This window comes from Labrus bergylta, chromosome 8, assembly GCF_963930695.1.
Source record: "Labrus bergylta chromosome 8, fLabBer1.1, whole genome shotgun sequence".
Taxonomy (NCBI): Eukaryota; Metazoa; Chordata; class Actinopteri; order Labriformes; family Labridae; genus Labrus; species Labrus bergylta.
The window spans coordinates 30,021,605-30,039,172 of NC_089202.1; the positions used below are offsets into that span (position 1 = coordinate 30,021,605).

The window sequence follows — 17,568 nt, forward strand, 5'->3', positions numbered from 1 at the left end:
AAATCACACCCTCATTTCCTACTCCCTGTGTGACAGTTCTCTGTTGTCAATTCAATTCAATTCAAAGCATTATTGTCATTTAGTTGTACATACAACAGTAGTGCAAGCAAAATGAGAGAGCGTTTCTCATCATCAGGATCCAAAAATAAAAAATAAAATAAAATAAGACACAATTAAAATACACACACAAACACATAGACACAGAGTCCGAAATGAACTGTTTGACTCACCCGCCAAGGTGGCAGGTAAATGAAAAAATTCCCGGGCAACATATTTTTTTTACTGGCCATAAATAAAGAAATTGTGTTTTTGTGTCCCATACACAGCTGTTACAGTGCATTTAAATGAGAAGGCATTATGTTCTATTTAATCAATAACAGATTGAAGTCACTGATTCGATCATTTCATCAGATCAGGAAGTTGAGAAATTGTAAAAAATAAAATATTTGCTGGGCTGTCCTTTATTATTTTTTTAAATGTATTATTTGTAGGCAGTAGTATCGTACCGTCAGTCAATCAGTGGTGTGAATCAGAGGAGATTTAGTCGTGTGTATACCCTATAGGGACTCTGTATACCTGCTGCTGACGAACAACGTAAAGAACGGCATGAATTACAGGATTTCCCCCTGGGATTAATAAAGTATTTCTGATTCTGATTCTGATACTGATTTTATTATTTCAAAACAATTACATATATTAAGTAAATATAAGATGATAGCTTTACTCATACTTTGTGTATTTTTGTTTTCATCATGTTTATTATCACTGTTAAATGATTATTTATGCTTCAAGAGGCAGCAACAGTTATTTATATTTACCTCAGTGCTTACTGATGTGTCAGTAGAAGAAAAGTTTCGTTTCATAAGAAGCCCATAGGTTCAGTGGATGAGCTCGTTTTCTATACCGCGTCACACACGGACACAAGGGCGGAGTCTGTCTTCTTTTTGATAGGTTAAAGGCACCTAGGTAAGTCAAACAACTTCACAACAAGACAGCAGACTTCAGACTAGAACATAAAAAACAATTTTGGTCGCTATCTGTCAAATTAAACGTCTTTTGCAACCAGTTTTGATCCCATTCGGACTCCGTATGCATTCATTTCGATGTACGCTCTTTATAAATACGAGCAAACCCTGCGTGACGTACAACATTCTGTGTACATGGGTAATGTAGTCAATGTAGCGATATCCTTGAGCAAAAATTCTCGCCAGAAAACTACAACGCCCACACGTCCTAGATCTTCACTTCCTGGACTCTTATAATCTGCCGGTGGGACACTCACATGCGACTGACAGTTCTGCTTCAAGCCGCTTTTGAAGGTATATAACGGAATATAAAGTTTCACACAACGTAAGAGACGTTTCAGGTGGTTTAAATGTGTTTTATTTAGACAACGTCTCTCAGTGTTAACGCTGCTACAGCTGGGAAAGTGGCGTTCAAGCTGACAAGCTAACAGAAGCTAGCATCACAGAAAACAACAACACGACAACACAACAACACAACGTAAGTCAGAGAGCATCTTTGTTTAGATCAAATGTTTAAAGGCGGTAATAGTAAAAGTTCTTTAAGGAAAACGTAACTTTTCAACAGTATTTAACGTTTAACGGTTATTAACGGCTCTGGAGATAACTTGTGTAACCTCTTAACTCTCTACTGTTTACTTTATTTATTTCAGACACATCGGTTCATATCATCATAAAACAACAGAATAAATGTAAATACAGGACGACAACAAAGAGATTAAATAACTACAGTTCACTATTATTATTTTCAGAGAGACATTTTATTTCATATTTGATTTATTTGGTTTCAACACAATAAAACAACAAAAAACATTTTCTCATAATCCTGAAACTCTGTTCATGAGCAAACAGCAGAAGAAGAAGAAAACTTATAATACCTGCCCCCCTTTTCCTAATAACACAACATACTGGCCAAGTACCTCTTCAGTCTGTCAGTAAACAGTCCCTACTATCTGCTGTATACTGTTTAGTATACTATTCTATATACTATTCAGTAGGCAGATATTTGTTCCTACTTCTTCTGATTCATACATTTTATTTTTTTGTGTTTAGCTTTATTCAAGAAGAGTAATGCTCATATACAGTCAGGTAAACAAAACATTATCACAATGTAAATCAAGTAGAAGATTAAATAACTAAATCACATACAGTACATAAAGAAAAGTACAAATGAAAGACAATAAGATACAGAATATAAAATAAACCAATAAAGACACATTTAAATAGTGAAATCATTATTTAAATAGTGAAATCATTATTTAAATAGTGAACTCATTATTTAAATAGTTAAATCATTATTTAAATAGAGGGGGAAAGGTTTTATAATAATGCAGATATTTGTTATATTTTCTGTTGTTAATTAAAAGTAGTGATTTCAGTCGGGACTTTAACTCTAGATTAAACATTTATTAAATTAATCCACGCTCGTTTGTTTTGATTTGGAGGCGGACGTGACGATTTACGTTTAATTTCGCACAGCATTGTGGGTAAAATACAATTAATTTCCTGAAAGCACGCATCTGATCCATACTGCATGAAACCTGGAAGTTAGTATCCACACTGAAATGTTCAGTATACTGAGGTGGACCCAATAAATACATACTGAATGACCACGAGGGTTCAGTATACTGAAACTCCTACTGAATAGTACTGCATACTGACCTGTGGATATTTGGAAAGGGCCACTGTTTAACAGAACAAGATGGCTAAGCTGTTATTTTCTCTTTCTTTCACAAAACAAAAAATAGATCAGCAATATAGAAACAATCAGTTAGATTAACTCAATACATCAGAACCTTTTCTTTATACATTCTTTTAAATTGAATGATACTTGAGCAGCATTTTAAATGATTATCGAAAGAATTCCATAATTTAACTCCATTTACTGAGATGCACATTTTGTTTTAATGTAGTGCGTGCAAATGGACTTTTAAAATTAAATCTCCGTCTATGATCCTCCTCATTAGATGTAAATACAAACAACTTCTTTACATTTTCAGGTAATGATCTGTTTCTAGCTTTAAACATGAGTAATAATGTTTGCACCAGTGTTTCCAGAAACATGAGGAATACTTTTCTGATCTTCCTATATGTCACAGCGCTAAATGAGGAAGTATATTTTAGGTGAAAAATGTGTGTTTCTGACAATTTGAAAAAAGAGCCACAGTTACCTTAATATAATTATGTCAGATTCACACTTGGTCTTGAATGACAGCAAGAATGTCCCCTTTAAAATGATACCAAACACAATATTATTAAACACTGAAAAATGTCCTGAACATGATCCTAAAGCAGGATATACACCAGCGTCTAAAATGCATTTCAGTTTGTGGGGTGTTCTCTTCATGAGCTGGTTTCTGTGACTCAGCTACCACTCAGGAAAGTCATGGGCATTTTAAAAAACCATCACTAAGTTTTGTCACCTTGAGTGATACAGGCATCTGGTCTGGCTCATGGACTATTAGTATGGGCTCTGTTGGAGCCATGGATGGATATAATTGTCTTTGTGGTATTTATTTAAGGTTAAGGTAGTCTGTTATATATTGGTGTTTTGGGTTATTGATTATTCTATCATTTATTAGGATTGTGTTGAGTGGGGGGATGTCGGGTCACATGGGTATGGGCGGAGATGTGTTGATTTAACTCACATGTTCACCTTTTGTTCTCAGTGGAAGAGAGGGGGTGAGCTGGGTTGCTGTATTTTTTGTTGACCGCTATTGTTTCTGGTTCACTGTGATTATGAGTTAATGCACGTTATTATAAGTTAAGTTGATTATCTTTTTTCATAAAGATATTAGGCCCAACCTTAGCCTCTCAGCGGCTTCATCCTCAGGAAAGCCGCTATAGGCTCAATAAGACATATTATGATTTTAACATTTTCTGAATCAATTAATCAAAACATCTATTTCTACATAAAATGTCTCAATACAGCATGAAATGTGGAGACATTATTTGTAACAGCCATTTGACTTGCACTCGTCCTTCTTGGTCATTTGAGTAATATTCCAAAAGCATTCTTATATGCTACCTGTAACCTTTTTTATTTCAGCTTTACTGTAATTGCACCACAAAGTGAGCAGAGTACAGGAAGCTGTGATTTAACATTGTGTCCATGCACATTAGAAACTTAAGTGCTAGCTGTGGAAGAGTGGATGGGTCTCTCAACCAGAAGGTCGGGGGTTCGATCCCCAGCTCCTGCAGTCATTGTCAGATGTGGCAGGCATCCCAAGTTGCTCCCACTGTCGGCGGCCTATAAATATGAATAAATGCATGCAGCAGCCTCTGCCATCAGTGTGTGAATGTGTAGGTGTGAAAGTGCTTTGAGTGGTCAGAAGACTAGAAAAGCGCTTCACAAACTCAGGTCAATTTTCCATTTATCTATTTGGCTTGAGTACAGTTTGCAGCACATCATCATCATCACTCAATTTACTCCTCATAATGTGTCCCAGATATTTGACTTTGTCCACCACACTAAGGGCTTGATCAGAGCCCTACGTTTTAGGATATATGTCCTGGTAATAGTAAGATCGATGGTACCAGTGTTTCATTCAGCTCTAAGTATATTTATCAGCTATTTAAATCACTATTTAAAAAAAAAAATCTGTTCATGTCAGGAGAGACACCAAACTAGCATCACATTTAAGTTGACTTGTCCATGTTTGTCAGTTACAGGACGAGGCTGAAGGACCATGTCTCCTCCACGGCTCACAGGTGCTCTGCGCTCCTTCTCCAACGTCAGCAAGAAGGAGGACGTCACTGAACACCTCTGTGATCTGAAGGTGAGGCCAGTTAGTATTGTCATAATAGGTGGGGTTTATCACCATTATGCACAGTTTTAATCAGGAACAGAAATGTAAGACTCACTGATGTCAAATTGAAAGAAACTTTTATGACATTAATTATTTTAGTATTCACAGGACTGTTCCTCAGCTTGCTTGAGAAAGTGGTTAGGCTAAATTCACTTTACATTGTTTAATTGATATAATGTCTCACTGTTGGAGAGAAAATGCTGCAGCATACCTCACTGTACCAGAAGGGCAGCTTCAGCCCCCTGCGACCGACCTGATGTGGTCACAGACACACTCAAAGGCCTTCAGTACCTCTGAAGCGCTGTCAGCACAGAGACAAGGGGACGCCAAGTAGCCTCTGTCGTCGAAGGGAATGTCTTTCTGACAGATTTAATCAGCTACGCGATGTACTCTGTGCACAAAGTGGAAAAGGTCTTTGTGTGTGTGTGTGTGTTGTAATGTTTCATTTGAGCGGCGCAATTAATCGCAAATTCACTCGCAAAAATTAGAATTAATCTAAACTAAATAATCTAAACTTTCTCACTCAGCATGTTTTCATTTTACCCATTTGATGGAGGCCCGTGGCGCTCATAATGACCATGCCTTTTACTCCATTTTCATACAGTCAGATACTAGCTAGCAGCTAACCTCAGATTAATCAGTTCTACTTTGGATGTGAAAATATTCTTTTGATTCATTTTGAAATCAGACGAGTCATGCTGCTAACATGAGAACTGTGTTGAATATAAAGAACAGCCAATAGAGAGAAAAACGTTGCTACATGCGCTCATAAATTTGTGTTTATTTGGGGCGCCGGTAGCCTAGTGGTTAGTGTACAGAGGCTCAATTCCTCCAGACAGGCGGCCTGGGTTCAGATCTGACATGTGGCTCCTGTCTCGCAAGTCGTTCCCCGCTCTCTTTCTCTCCCTCCAATTTCTGATTGTCCACTTTCCTGTATCATCAATAAATGCATGAAAAAGATCCAAAATAAATCTTCAAAAAACCTGATTTTTTTAATGCAATTTTGAACAATGTTTTTGCAAATTGAATGTTGGTATTGGCTGGTTGTGCTAAACAGTTAACTATCTGTGCTACATGTAGCATAGCATCTCAGCTGGGGAGCTTTAATCTACACTAAAACTCTAACTGGTCAGAAATATCGAATAATTAAATATCAAATTACGCTTTTGTAATATTTTTTAAATTGTCATATCAGTGCAAGATGTCTGTAATCTGCAAAAATCCCCCCAAAATCTCCATTGTTATCAGTCTCAGAAAACAAGCCTCAAACTATAAAAAATCATCTTAAAAATCAGGGGAATGTGTACATGACACTCTTTCTGAGGAAGAGGTTTGAACTCTCCTGACCTCTGCTAAGTTTAGTTTTCACGTCTGGCTCAATCTTCACTGTGGACTGATTAACACTTTTGGTTCTGCCAGGTTTCATCATCAGACTTCACCAGATTCCTGAGACACATTTTTTGGTTCCTGCCACTTCTCCTCTTTTGGCTTAATTGCCATTTTAGAGCCCTGTCAGTCAGTGCAGCATCTTTAAAAAAAATCCAAATGTACCATCTTTAAACTCTGTCAGCAGTTTGATTCTCGGATCAGTTTCCTCTTTCTGAGTTTTGAAATGAAATTTGGAGCTGTATTCAGCTGTTCACTGCCACCTGGCTCACCTCCAGTTAAATCCGCTAAGCAGAAAAAGTGCCTCACCAGGGGAAAAGATGTGCGGAGACACTCTGAGATTATCGCTCGTGTTAGAATGCTTAGTTTAAGCAGACGTACAGAACCAGATTGTAAGAGAGTCGTTGAGGTAATGGCTCAGAGCCTGAACCCTCAGACCTGCTCAGATATGAAACCTGTTTGCTCTAACGGGAGAAAGAAGCTCGTTAACGCTCGCTGTTTGATAAACTACTGAGGATGCAGGTTTAACTACAACGTCAACAACATTTTCTGTCTCTGTTTCCTCTGGTAGAACTCACTGATAAAGATACCGATAGTAGGGAGGATACCACTAAATCTTGGAAAAATATATATTTTTTTACAGTTGAACTAAAGCCTTTATTGTCCAGAATAACAAAATCACCATTTTCTATTTAGCAATTAACAATTGTATAAATAACAGATTTTATAAAAATAAGCTATATCCAGAATCCTGCTGCTCGTCTTCTCACACACTCCTGCACCACGTGACCACATAACCTCCGCTGGCTCTCTACCCCCCAGCATATCCCCCCCCCCCCACACATTGTTCTTTGTTAAGCGTCTTTGAGTACTCAGAAAAGTGCAAAAAAAAGTCCAATGTATTATTATTATTATATTAAATTGAATGAACTTAGTTACTGTATATGTATATCGGAACATTTCTGAGAGATAAAACTATCCGGTGCAGATACTCGTGATATCGGTTTTCATTTTGCAAAAAAGAGCCATAAGAATCATCAGTGGAAGTCGGTATAGAGATCCATCAAACCCGCTATTCATTCAGTTGTTGAAATTTCATGAATTAGTTGATTACAGTATTCTGCAAATTATGTTTAAAGCTAATCAGAAAACATTGCCAAAAAACATCTAAAACAGATTTGAAAAAAAGGGAAAGCCGTTATAATTTAAAAGGAACAGAGATCTTTAATAAACCGAGATTCAGAACCAAACTGAGGGAATGTTGTTTTACTTTGAAAGGAATCTCAACAGAGAAACTAAAGACTCAAAATCAAACATGATATTTAAAAGAAAAATTAAAGCCAGTTTGTTGAATAAATATGTCAGTGAGATGTATTGTTCTGTTTCGTGATGCTGTAACAAAACTTTCTTGTGATATGCTTTGTACAGTGTATAATGAATTGTTAAGGAGGACCTACGATGGGGCTGCCAGTGGCTGTGTTTGCCTGCAGCCAGTTTAATTTAATTTTAATTGTTTTTGAATTAAGTGTTCTGTTTTGTTTTAATTAATGCTTTGTGAAAGAGGGGCAGACATTATAAGATTAATCTTCTTTCTGCTCCTTTTCATTCTTAACTTTATTGTTTGTTTGAAAGAAATATAATTTACAAATAAAATAAAAATAAAAATAAATTGAGTGGTAAGGGGCTAGTTCGTTTTTTAAAGATTTTGAAGGCTTTTTATGCCTTTCTTGTAGAGATAGGAAAGTGGATAGAGTCGGAAACCAGGGGGAGAGAGTGACAGCGTGGGGAATGACATGCATTCTGTGGGAAACACTGATATGTATATATATATAAAGTTTGTGTTTATGAATGAATGTTTTTGAATGTGGAGCTTCAGTTTGTGGGCTGGCTAACACTGTCACATTTACAGGAATGTTGACATGTCATTTTTAAATAAAGAAATGAAGATTGACATTTTTAAATTCATTGAGGCATACAGCAGAAACATTTGATTAAAATGATGTATTGGAATAATGAAGTGTTTAAAACATGCAACAGAGCGTAGTCAGAGGGATAAATCTTAATTATTTTAACTGTAGAGAAGAACTTTCTAACTTGTAGAGTGATAAGTTGTCACTAAGAAACCTGTGATTATTACAGAGGTCAGTGCTAATATGAACCTTCTTGAAATCTGATTGTTTTTGTTGGCTCATCCTAGACCAAACGACTGAAGAGACGGGAGCTGTTTGCCAAAGAGGGCCTGACGTGGCAGAAGATATTCCATTTCTGCACCGAGCATCAGGACAAAGCCAAGCAGCAAGCTGTCAGTCAGGAGCTGAAGAGCCTCCTTCAGGCGGCCAAACAGATTGGTAATTAACTCCTCAGCCTCAAATCCAGCGTTATGTCTCTCTGTCCATTTTCATGTTTCTGAAAACTGTTTTTAAGAATTACAAAATTAAGTTTAATGTTTAAGAGTGCTTGTCTAAAAGTAATTGGGATTAGGGCTGCCACACTGACAAAATCATAAATACATGTCATATTTATCAATTTCTTTACACCAATGAAACTAATAAGAATAAACTAGAAGAGTTATATTGATTAGGACAGACAGATGTTGGCAAAAACGCCTGGATAGTATTGAAGCAGTCCTCTTTGACATTTCATTATTTATGTTCATGCTGCTTCTCTCTTTGACATTTCCTGCTCTCTTTAACTGCTTCATGAACAATGTCAGAGGTTATAGCTAGAACTCAACAAACACACAATTAAAGCTAATCCGTCTGATCATGTGAGCCACTGGTTTATTTAAAGTCCAGGAAAAAAAACAACTCAGAGATAAATGTCTGTGTGCTCAAATTAAATCAAATGTTCTCCAACTAATGAAAACATTCTTGATTTTCTCCGGGAGAGAGAAACAGGTGTTGGCTGTAATCCTCCCTTTATGACTTGAGGTGTTAGCTGAACTTCACGAGTCAATTATGGAGCGCTCGCGTTGAAGCTTGTGATCGTTTTAATTGAGTTTTTTCTCTTCTCTCAGTTTGTGGCACTATTTTTCTTTTTTCTTATCTCACTTGTCAGTCAAAGAAAAAACAGTATTTGTTGTTGCTTTAAGTGATAAATCTGCCCTCAGCTAATGTGACTGATCTAAATAAGAATATAAAAAGCTCTTAAAAACACTGCAGACGATGAAAGTGGCCGTCCTGCTCATCTGTTTGCAGCGTTGAGTCCAATGCTTTTAAAACCATTTTAATTGGTATAAATCCTTTTCATCCTTTTTTGCTCTCCTCCAGCACTCCACACTTCTTTCCGTTATTCTCCCCCGGTCCGTCCATTTTTTCCTCTAATTGGACAATTACTCCGAGCTCCTTTTTGTTTGTTGCAGCTTTGGTAAAGAAGGAGAAGTTTGGAAATATGATGTGAATGAGGTACTAGGACTTCAAACATTTAGTTAGTCCTTGTTAGTTTTTTTATTCTGTGCAATCAAACAACATCAAAACAAAAACAGAGACACATCTACAAATAAAATACACATTGCGCTAATACGTCTAAGAGAACAAGCTGCCCTTCTTCTCTGGAGCGATGAAAACTGCCACACAAGTTGTATTAAAAAGGTGATTGTTATTATAAAACAGAAGATCACCACATACACTTTGCACCTTCCAGTGGGATTCTCTTGTTTCTGTTAAAGTCCGGCGAGGTTGGACTACTGACAAACATGGACCCCAAACCAGAGGACGCCTGTGAGACGTGAAGTTAATGTGGTGTGTTGATATAAAAACAAATCAAGGCTGCTACAACAAGCTAACTATTGCTTTGGATAACTGGAGTCACTGGACTTCTAAGTCAAGACAAAGAAAATAGGGAAAGTTCAAATCTTCTTAAGGCTCATTTATGCTTCCTTTACATATAAAGATAGATGTGTATGTTTGGACACCCATGCGCCCTTTATGTTGGGATGGACTTTAAATAAATGCCTCTACTCAGTGGCGATTCTAGAGTCTATTTGGGCCCTAAGCAAAAATTCACAGGGGGTCCCTCCAACCCGCATTCATAACCATTATGTCAAATGTTTTTACGACAGAAAAATGAACTTTTTCAGATTGTTTTACAGATTTTATACATTAGCATAAACATAGAAATAAAGAGCAATAAAATCCTTCAGTTTTCCTTCGGTGACTTTCATTTACAAACTTTGGTTTTCACAGCAACCGACCGTGACCCATCTGACCTAAGTGCAATAAGAGTGAGCGCTGTCAGATGGGGCCAACTTAGGGGGGTTTCCATCGTTAAAAAACGTACACATGTTGAGCTACTTCTTTGGGTTAAACTCTGTCAGACCTGGGGGGGGCCCTAGTGGCCTGGGGCCCTAGGCGGTTGCCTGCCTTCCCTGTTGACAAGCAGCGCCTCTGCCTCCACTAGAGGGAGCAGTCTCGAATGGACCGCCACTTCTCCTTTGCTGCTGTCCAACTGAGTTAGAACACAGAAAGGTTTACAGACCCACGTGGAGCTGGCTAAACACTGAAGCTTCAGTATCCGCTAAGTGGCAACCTGAGTGCACATTTAGAGGAGGGAGCAGGGGTAAACAGCTCTCTCCAATGGCTTGATTTTTTTTTTCCTGTAGAGGCTCCATGCATGGGTTTGTCTCTGCCAAGTGATCACTAAATGTTCCTCTGGAAGTCATGACATTACACGTGTTAAGATGTTGTGTTTTGTTTCACAGTGGGGACCGATCAGAGTCAGGAGGTCATAGAGAGTGCTGCTGTCTTTCTGTTTGAGACTTTCCACAACAAAGACCATGTGGGCACAGAGGAGACTAGGGCCATTAAACAGATGTTCGGCCCTTTCCCATCATCTGCAGCCGAGGCCTCATGTGCCTCTGTGGCTCGGCTGGTAGCTCCGCTCGGAGATTCCCACGTGGAGGACTTTATCCAGACACAAAGCTCCCGTCACAACCCTCAACGAGGATCCTCTTTCGGGCGCAACATCGCCTTCTCGTATGAATGCTACACACTGGACCCTCTGGAGGACCTGCCTTACTCCGACATCAATGAGGAGGACATTAGCCTGGACTTTATCAACTTCCTCAACAACCAGCAGAGCGGGAGAAAGTCTGATGGTGAAGGAGAGGCGTCCGGCTCAGGGAGATCTCTGAGCTCAGGGGATGGAGCAATCCTCAGAACAGAGGTGGAGAAATATCTGAACGGTGGCAACATGATTTCCTCGAGTCCAGAGGAGCTGTGCACGTCCCTCTTTGAAATGCTGGCCTCCCCCAGGAGCGACGATGAGCTGCAGAATGAGGTTTGGGTCACTGATTATATTTTGAATGTATGTGAAAGATGGTTTTGGGGTCTTTGTGTTTAAAATGAGTGTGGTGCACAACCTGCCATATAAAAATTGCCCTTTATTGAAGGTCTTGATAATACATTTGTGTTCTTATTGATTCTTTAACCTTGACCTTAAACAACAGGCCTTTTGGCTGCTGAATTTATGATGTCCTTGGCCTTTACCTTCCTCACCTTCAGAGACATTTCAAGCTTACTGTACGACTTTGTCCTTCTTTGGTTGAAAGAAAAACCCACTGGTAATATTAGAAACTGAAACTGAACTGAGATATGAATATACATTCACCTCTCACAGGGCATTAAGAAGCCTCATCAGTCTTCAGCCTAACATCCTCTTCATTATACTGTTTTCTGTAAGAAGGGATTCTTTATTTCCTCTAACAGATGACTAGTGATTGGTGTATCTGTCCCATCATCATCATCACCTTCAGTTGACATAGAAGTGGTTGCTCAAGGCGGTTTACTGTAACTTTAACCCTTTAAAGTCTTTATATGTGATTTTTCACACTTAAATGTAATAGAAATCAAGTATATCCTCTGAAAATAACTCTGTGAGTCATGACTGTCTACAATGGGTGTAACACCCGAGTCCCACTGTCTGTGATGTTTTCAGAGTTTTCAGAGTCCTATCTTCAGTTTGTTTACATCGCCAGGATGGCCGGCTGACTCCTCCCCTCGTGTATAAAAGTTGTTTAATTGAGGGACTAGAGAAAAGAAGAATAACATACTGTACTCACTGCTTAACTGTGTTTCTAGATCACGCTCATTTCAGGTAAATTTACATGCAGTGTGAAGATACCAGCATAATAAAGATCGCTAGCATTAGCATGCTAACACAACAATGCAGCGCGAGTTGTTTTGGTTTCATGCTGGTGCTCAAGGGCGACATCTGCTGGATCAAAAAATCACATATAAGGCCTTTAATGGGAGATAGATTTCATGATTTGAAAGTCGACTTGCCATCTCATACGTTGTCTTTTGTGGCTAGTTAAGGATTTTGGCTCGTGCATGCTCCACCTGTGGTGGCCAATCAGATTTGAAGGAGGGCCCAGGCCCCACATTCAACCACGCCCCTACTAGGGCCCTTCCTTGTGTGTTGCTGGGGGGTGCGCCCCACAGTTTGAGAAGCACTGAGTTAGGCAAACCCAGAAAGCTCTGTAACACACGTAGCCCTAAATGAGCGGAACTATTGTAGCCTAAAACAAAGCATGCACAGGTGCATGAGTAGAGAAATGTTTATATCATACCCCACTTTACCCTAACATGTGGACAAAATGTTTCTTGGATAGTTGCATCTCAGGGTATTATCTGGTTACTCACTCAATATCCAAACATTTTCACGCACAGATCAAGGTGTTGAGACTCAGATGTTTTGACTTACGCTTTCAAACTTGAAAGCAGATCGACCAGTGCACGCTGAAGGTCACAGTCTTCCTTCAGAACCACATCATCTGCAAAAAAGCAGAAAGGCAGTTCTGAAGACTCTTAACAGAGCACTCTCTTTCCCCCAACTGTGTCAGCGTTAATTTAGCTGTAAAGGTCTCCCTCCAGTCTCTCCTGATGCCTCTGCTTTGCTTTCTAATGCCAGCTTCCAATGTCACTCTGGCACTGTTGTAAGCCTCCTTGTCTGCACCTTTTTTTTTGCTCTGGACAGGGCCATCACCTCTCCATTCATGCGGGCTTTCATGTTGGGCAGCGACAGGCTGTGAAGCTGCAAGGAAATTGTGAGAACATTAAAAACAATGGCCAGAATAGATGTTTGTTTGGGTAGCATGTACACAGAGTTTTCTTTCCATGTGTTAATAGAGTCTTCCAGGACAAAACTTAGCTGCCTTCTAAGTAATCAGTGAATCATTTTCTGTTGCTCAGACTAGTATCAAAGGTCACACAAACAGAAAAAGTAACAGTCACAAAGATTGCAGTGTGACTCGTTTACACAATGATCGATTAGGACATTGAGAAGAGAGTCCTCCATGATTCAACACATGTACTGGAATTGTACTCGGGCAATGAGCCGAGCAAAAAGTTTCCTTTTGGACTACTGTTATATTGTCCGATGTGTGTCGTTGTTTTTTTATGTTCCGCCTACAACTTCATAATTGTCCTCTTTTCACCATCTGTAAAATGATTAGTTCTGTCGGTAGTTTGATTGAAGACAGGAAGTGTGTTAGTTGGCAACACTCACAGCTCTGATAATCACGATAAAACCAGGCGCAGTGACGACCGTTCTCAGTTAGGCTCGGTGCACTTGCTGTAAATTTGAGTCAAGAAGTCGGTCGTAGATAAGTCAGACATTAGAGAAAAGACCTAAAGCAGGAGCCAGGTGGTGGAGTTACTATACCTAAGAATTCAAATTAGTTCTTGGTCTCATAAATTGTAATGTGAAGTGTAACTAGCAGTTTAGCAAATTTCTGTCAAAGACTCCCCGTCACTTTGACAGAAATGTATTATTAATTTGAAAAGATCTTGAATCATGTTGTTTTAAAGTATGATTGGTAACACTGCTGCTGGAACATAGAGGTGTTCAGTACCTCTAGATTTGAACACCAGGCTGGTATAAGAGAACAACTAATAGGTAGCTACCTCTTGTGTTCAGATCCTCCTCCACATGTGGAAAACAGGAGGGTAATGTACAACAAATATGAGGATCAGGGAGGTCACTGGAGTCCTCTGTAATGTCTCACAGTGTAAAAACCTTTACATTTACTTACACATCAGGAGAGTGCTCCATCATCCTGTCCCCCATCATTTTCACCCACTTCCATTCTCCGCCTCTCTCTCACTCCAGGGCTTTTACACTGTCCGTATAGCTCCTCTGCACCATCCCTCTCTCTCCCTTTATATGAAATTCCCTCCCCAGAGAAGTAGAATTGTACAACTTCAGCTGGTTTCAGTTGGTTGCCGATGTTTCTCACGTTGCTGACATTTGGAAGTGAACTCTCCCACTGACATCTTTGGATGTAGAAGGCCCCGACTGTGTGTGCGTGTGTGTGTGTGTGTGTCTGACTGAGAGAAAAGACGACGTGCGCCTGCAGACTTTCCATGCATCTACCTCTGTGTGACTCCAAAGTCAACGGTAAAGTTCAGAGGCTCTGCACTCAGTGCCATTAAAGCTGACAATGGAGAGAACCTGCTTCTTATTATTCTCCTTGCTGGCCCTCCACCGCTGACATTTTATTGAAGGAGCTGAGCTGAGGCAGGAGGAGGGGTAGGTTGGGGGTGTTATATATACACAGAAGCTTACTGTGAAAGCCATTTTAGATGGTGTGTTCAAGTATCTACTCGTGATTAATAGTGACTTGATAAAGAAGGAGCTGTTTGGAACACAGCGATAGTATATGATTATTATGCTCTGTTTGAAACGTTTTTCATTATGTATAATAATATAAAATCAACCTGAAATTTCCCAAAGGATTCGTTTAGTTATCCTTTTATTTATCATTTTTAAATAGTTATCATGAGTGATAATACAATTTACAGTTATCATCAGGGCTGGGCAATATATCACATCTCAATATTTATTAGCTGAATGGTGATACATGATATATATCTTTATATTTTTTTTCTCTAAAGAAATAACGGAAACAAAGTTGATTCTACTATCAAACAATTTATCGTGCAGAAGATTTTATCCAAAGCGGCGTACATCTTCATCATCTTCATCATCTTCATCATAAAGAGCTGGGTCTTTTTCTTAAAGGTGCAGAGGGACTCTGCGGATCGAGTGGAGTTTGGTAGTCCTTTCCACCACTGGGGGGGGCGACAAAGGACAAGAGTCTAGTCAGAGACTTAGGACCCTGTTGTGAAGGTTGGATCAGACGCCTTTCACTGGCTTGGTGGGCGGGAGGGAGTCTAGACCTGGATGAGAGAGGGAAGGAGGAGCTGTTTTGTAAGCGAGCAGCAGAGTTTAACATTTGATGGAGGGTCTACCCGTTTGCAAAATTAAATTAAACAATGTTTAATAAAAATGCTCCTTAGAAGAAAATAAATAAATACAATTGTACTTTTCTGCATGTGTATTTTGTTATGCAGGTGGTTTTTTGATGTGGCTCAGAGAGAGAGAGGCGGAGCATGGTGAAGAGAGACAGAGTGTTTGGCGACGCTACAGAAGAAACCTATATATAATGTTTCTTTTTAACGAGATATAAACTATATTGATATTTATGATAATGTCTTCTTACCCTATGTTTTGTTTGGAAATATGTCGACAATCTTAAAAACTTGATATATTGCCCGACTATTCTCTCATATGGCATACCATTGCTTTGTCAATTTGACTGCTGAAGATAAAAATTAGTGTTTTTGTTTAATTTGGCAATGGACTGATGCAGCCTTGCTCGGTGAAGTCCAAATCATTCTTTAGTTTTTCCATTTACTGGCTGAAAAATAGAGCAGGCAAGGCCGAATATTTAATCACAGATAAAGGAGGAGGACGCTGGTGTTTACCCTCCTGACCTGTAGCCTTGCACATGTGGATGCATCACACAGTTAGTGCTTTGAAAGTGGACCTCGCCTGCAGGATGCTGGACTATACTGAATCCATCTGAAGGTGAAACTCTGCCTCTCAGTCCCAGAGGAGCCCACGCCTAATCAGTCAGCTCCAAGGACGGCATTCATGAGAGTTCATAAAAAAAAGAAAAAGAAAACCCACTTTGAGCACAAGAAACTCTCCCTGGCACCGCCACCACACGGCACAGCGACTCAACTGTAATAAAACCGAGACAGTCACAGGGACCGATAGAAAATTTAGAAGAGATATAAAAGAGACCAGCGAGAGAAACAAAGATAACCTCAATAAAGACGATGGCTGACCTGACATCAAAGTGCGTCTGTTGTTTTAGTTCCCCGCTGTGCTGACTATCGCCTTCCCAGGGGAGGACCGACTGAAAGAGCACGCCGCCATACCTCCATCCTGAAAGGGAGCCGGGGGGGGGGGGGGATACAGCATTGTTTTTCCAGCTTCAATTTACAAACCCAGCCGCCTCCAGGTCCACGGTTTTCCAATTTCCAAAGCACAAACTTTATCATGCCTTCCACTCCAGTCTCACAGTCATATTGATGACTGTCTGTGCAGCCCTGTCTACACCTACTTTTAATTGTGTGCCGCTTCTGCTGCTGTGCACTGGGTTTCTTGTTGTTGTTGTTTTTGTTGTTGTTTTCCTGTCACTTGCTAAGTGCCAGGTGGCGATGTTTGGGAGGCTAAGCGGCGGAGCATATTCTGTACCAGGCGGATGGTAATTACCAGGTGCTCAGCCTTGGCAGTAGCAGCATGTTTGGGGGTGTTGGTGAGCCATAGGATGTGTATACGTGTTTGGGGGTGTGTGTGTGTGTGTGTGTGTGTGTGTGTTTCTATGGCGCTGTGGATGACTGTGGTTCTGGCATGTGGGTTTGATTTTTCATCCCCTCTCCCCCCCTCCCTTTTTTCTCTCCTCTCCAGCTGTTTGAGCTGCTGGGCCCCGAGGGGTTTGAGATGATCTCCACTCTGCTACAGTGCAGGGCCGCCATCGTCGACTCCCTCCTCGCCCTCCCACCTGACAGGGCCGGCTACCCACCAGGTGAGAGTGCCCCATGGCAACCGGGTCATCTCCATGGTAACACAGACTCCGCTTATATTGATTTTGCAGAACATTCATGAATACTTCATGTGACTTAATCTTGATAAAACAGGCCGTGCACGTTAGAGGAATTCCTTTCTGTATTGCAGAAAAAAAGAGGGAAGCGTCTGGAAGTGTCTGGAGCGAGTAGAATAGCTACACAATGACCAATACATCACCGCCCTCCAGTAAAAGTGGGTCACGTAGTTTAGATCCAGTGAAGCAGGTTTATTTGTTTCAGGTTTGAGAATAGACTTGTAACAGAGCGCTGCTGAGGGGATCATTTAGCCCGCTAGTGTTAGCTACAGTTAGCTCGCACGCTAGTCTATTTATCGGAGCTGTTCCCAATACAGAGAGCCAGATCAGCACAAGGTGGATCAGAGTGTTTGTTTAGTAGCAGAGGGACCGATCCGATCTTAAATCGGTATTGTGTCTG

General features: G+C 40.0%; 1 protein-coding gene across 4 annotated transcripts in view; it reads left to right on the top strand.

Moving 5' to 3' along the window:
* The first annotated feature begins 1,248 nt into the window (after positions 1 to 1,248).
* Positions 1,249 to 17,568, top strand: part of ascc3 (activating signal cointegrator 1 complex subunit 3) — a 134,965-nt gene continuing 118,645 nt past the window's right edge. The window contains exons 1-5 of one of the 4 annotated variants that reach the window (XM_065957785.1): positions 1,249 to 1,319; positions 4,689 to 4,801; positions 8,415 to 8,565; positions 10,917 to 11,494; positions 16,976 to 17,093. In XM_065957785.1, coding sequence (XP_065813857.1) covers positions 4,712 to 4,801; positions 8,415 to 8,565; positions 10,917 to 11,494; positions 16,976 to 17,093 — 937 coding nt within the window. In that variant the 5' untranslated portion in view covers positions 1,249 to 1,319; positions 4,689 to 4,711. Of the gene's footprint in view, positions 1,504 to 4,688; positions 4,802 to 8,414; positions 8,566 to 10,916; positions 11,495 to 16,975; positions 17,094 to 17,568 lie in introns of all 4 variants that reach the window. The other 3 variants (XM_065957784.1, XM_065957786.1, XM_065957787.1) reach the window with 3 other exon arrangements.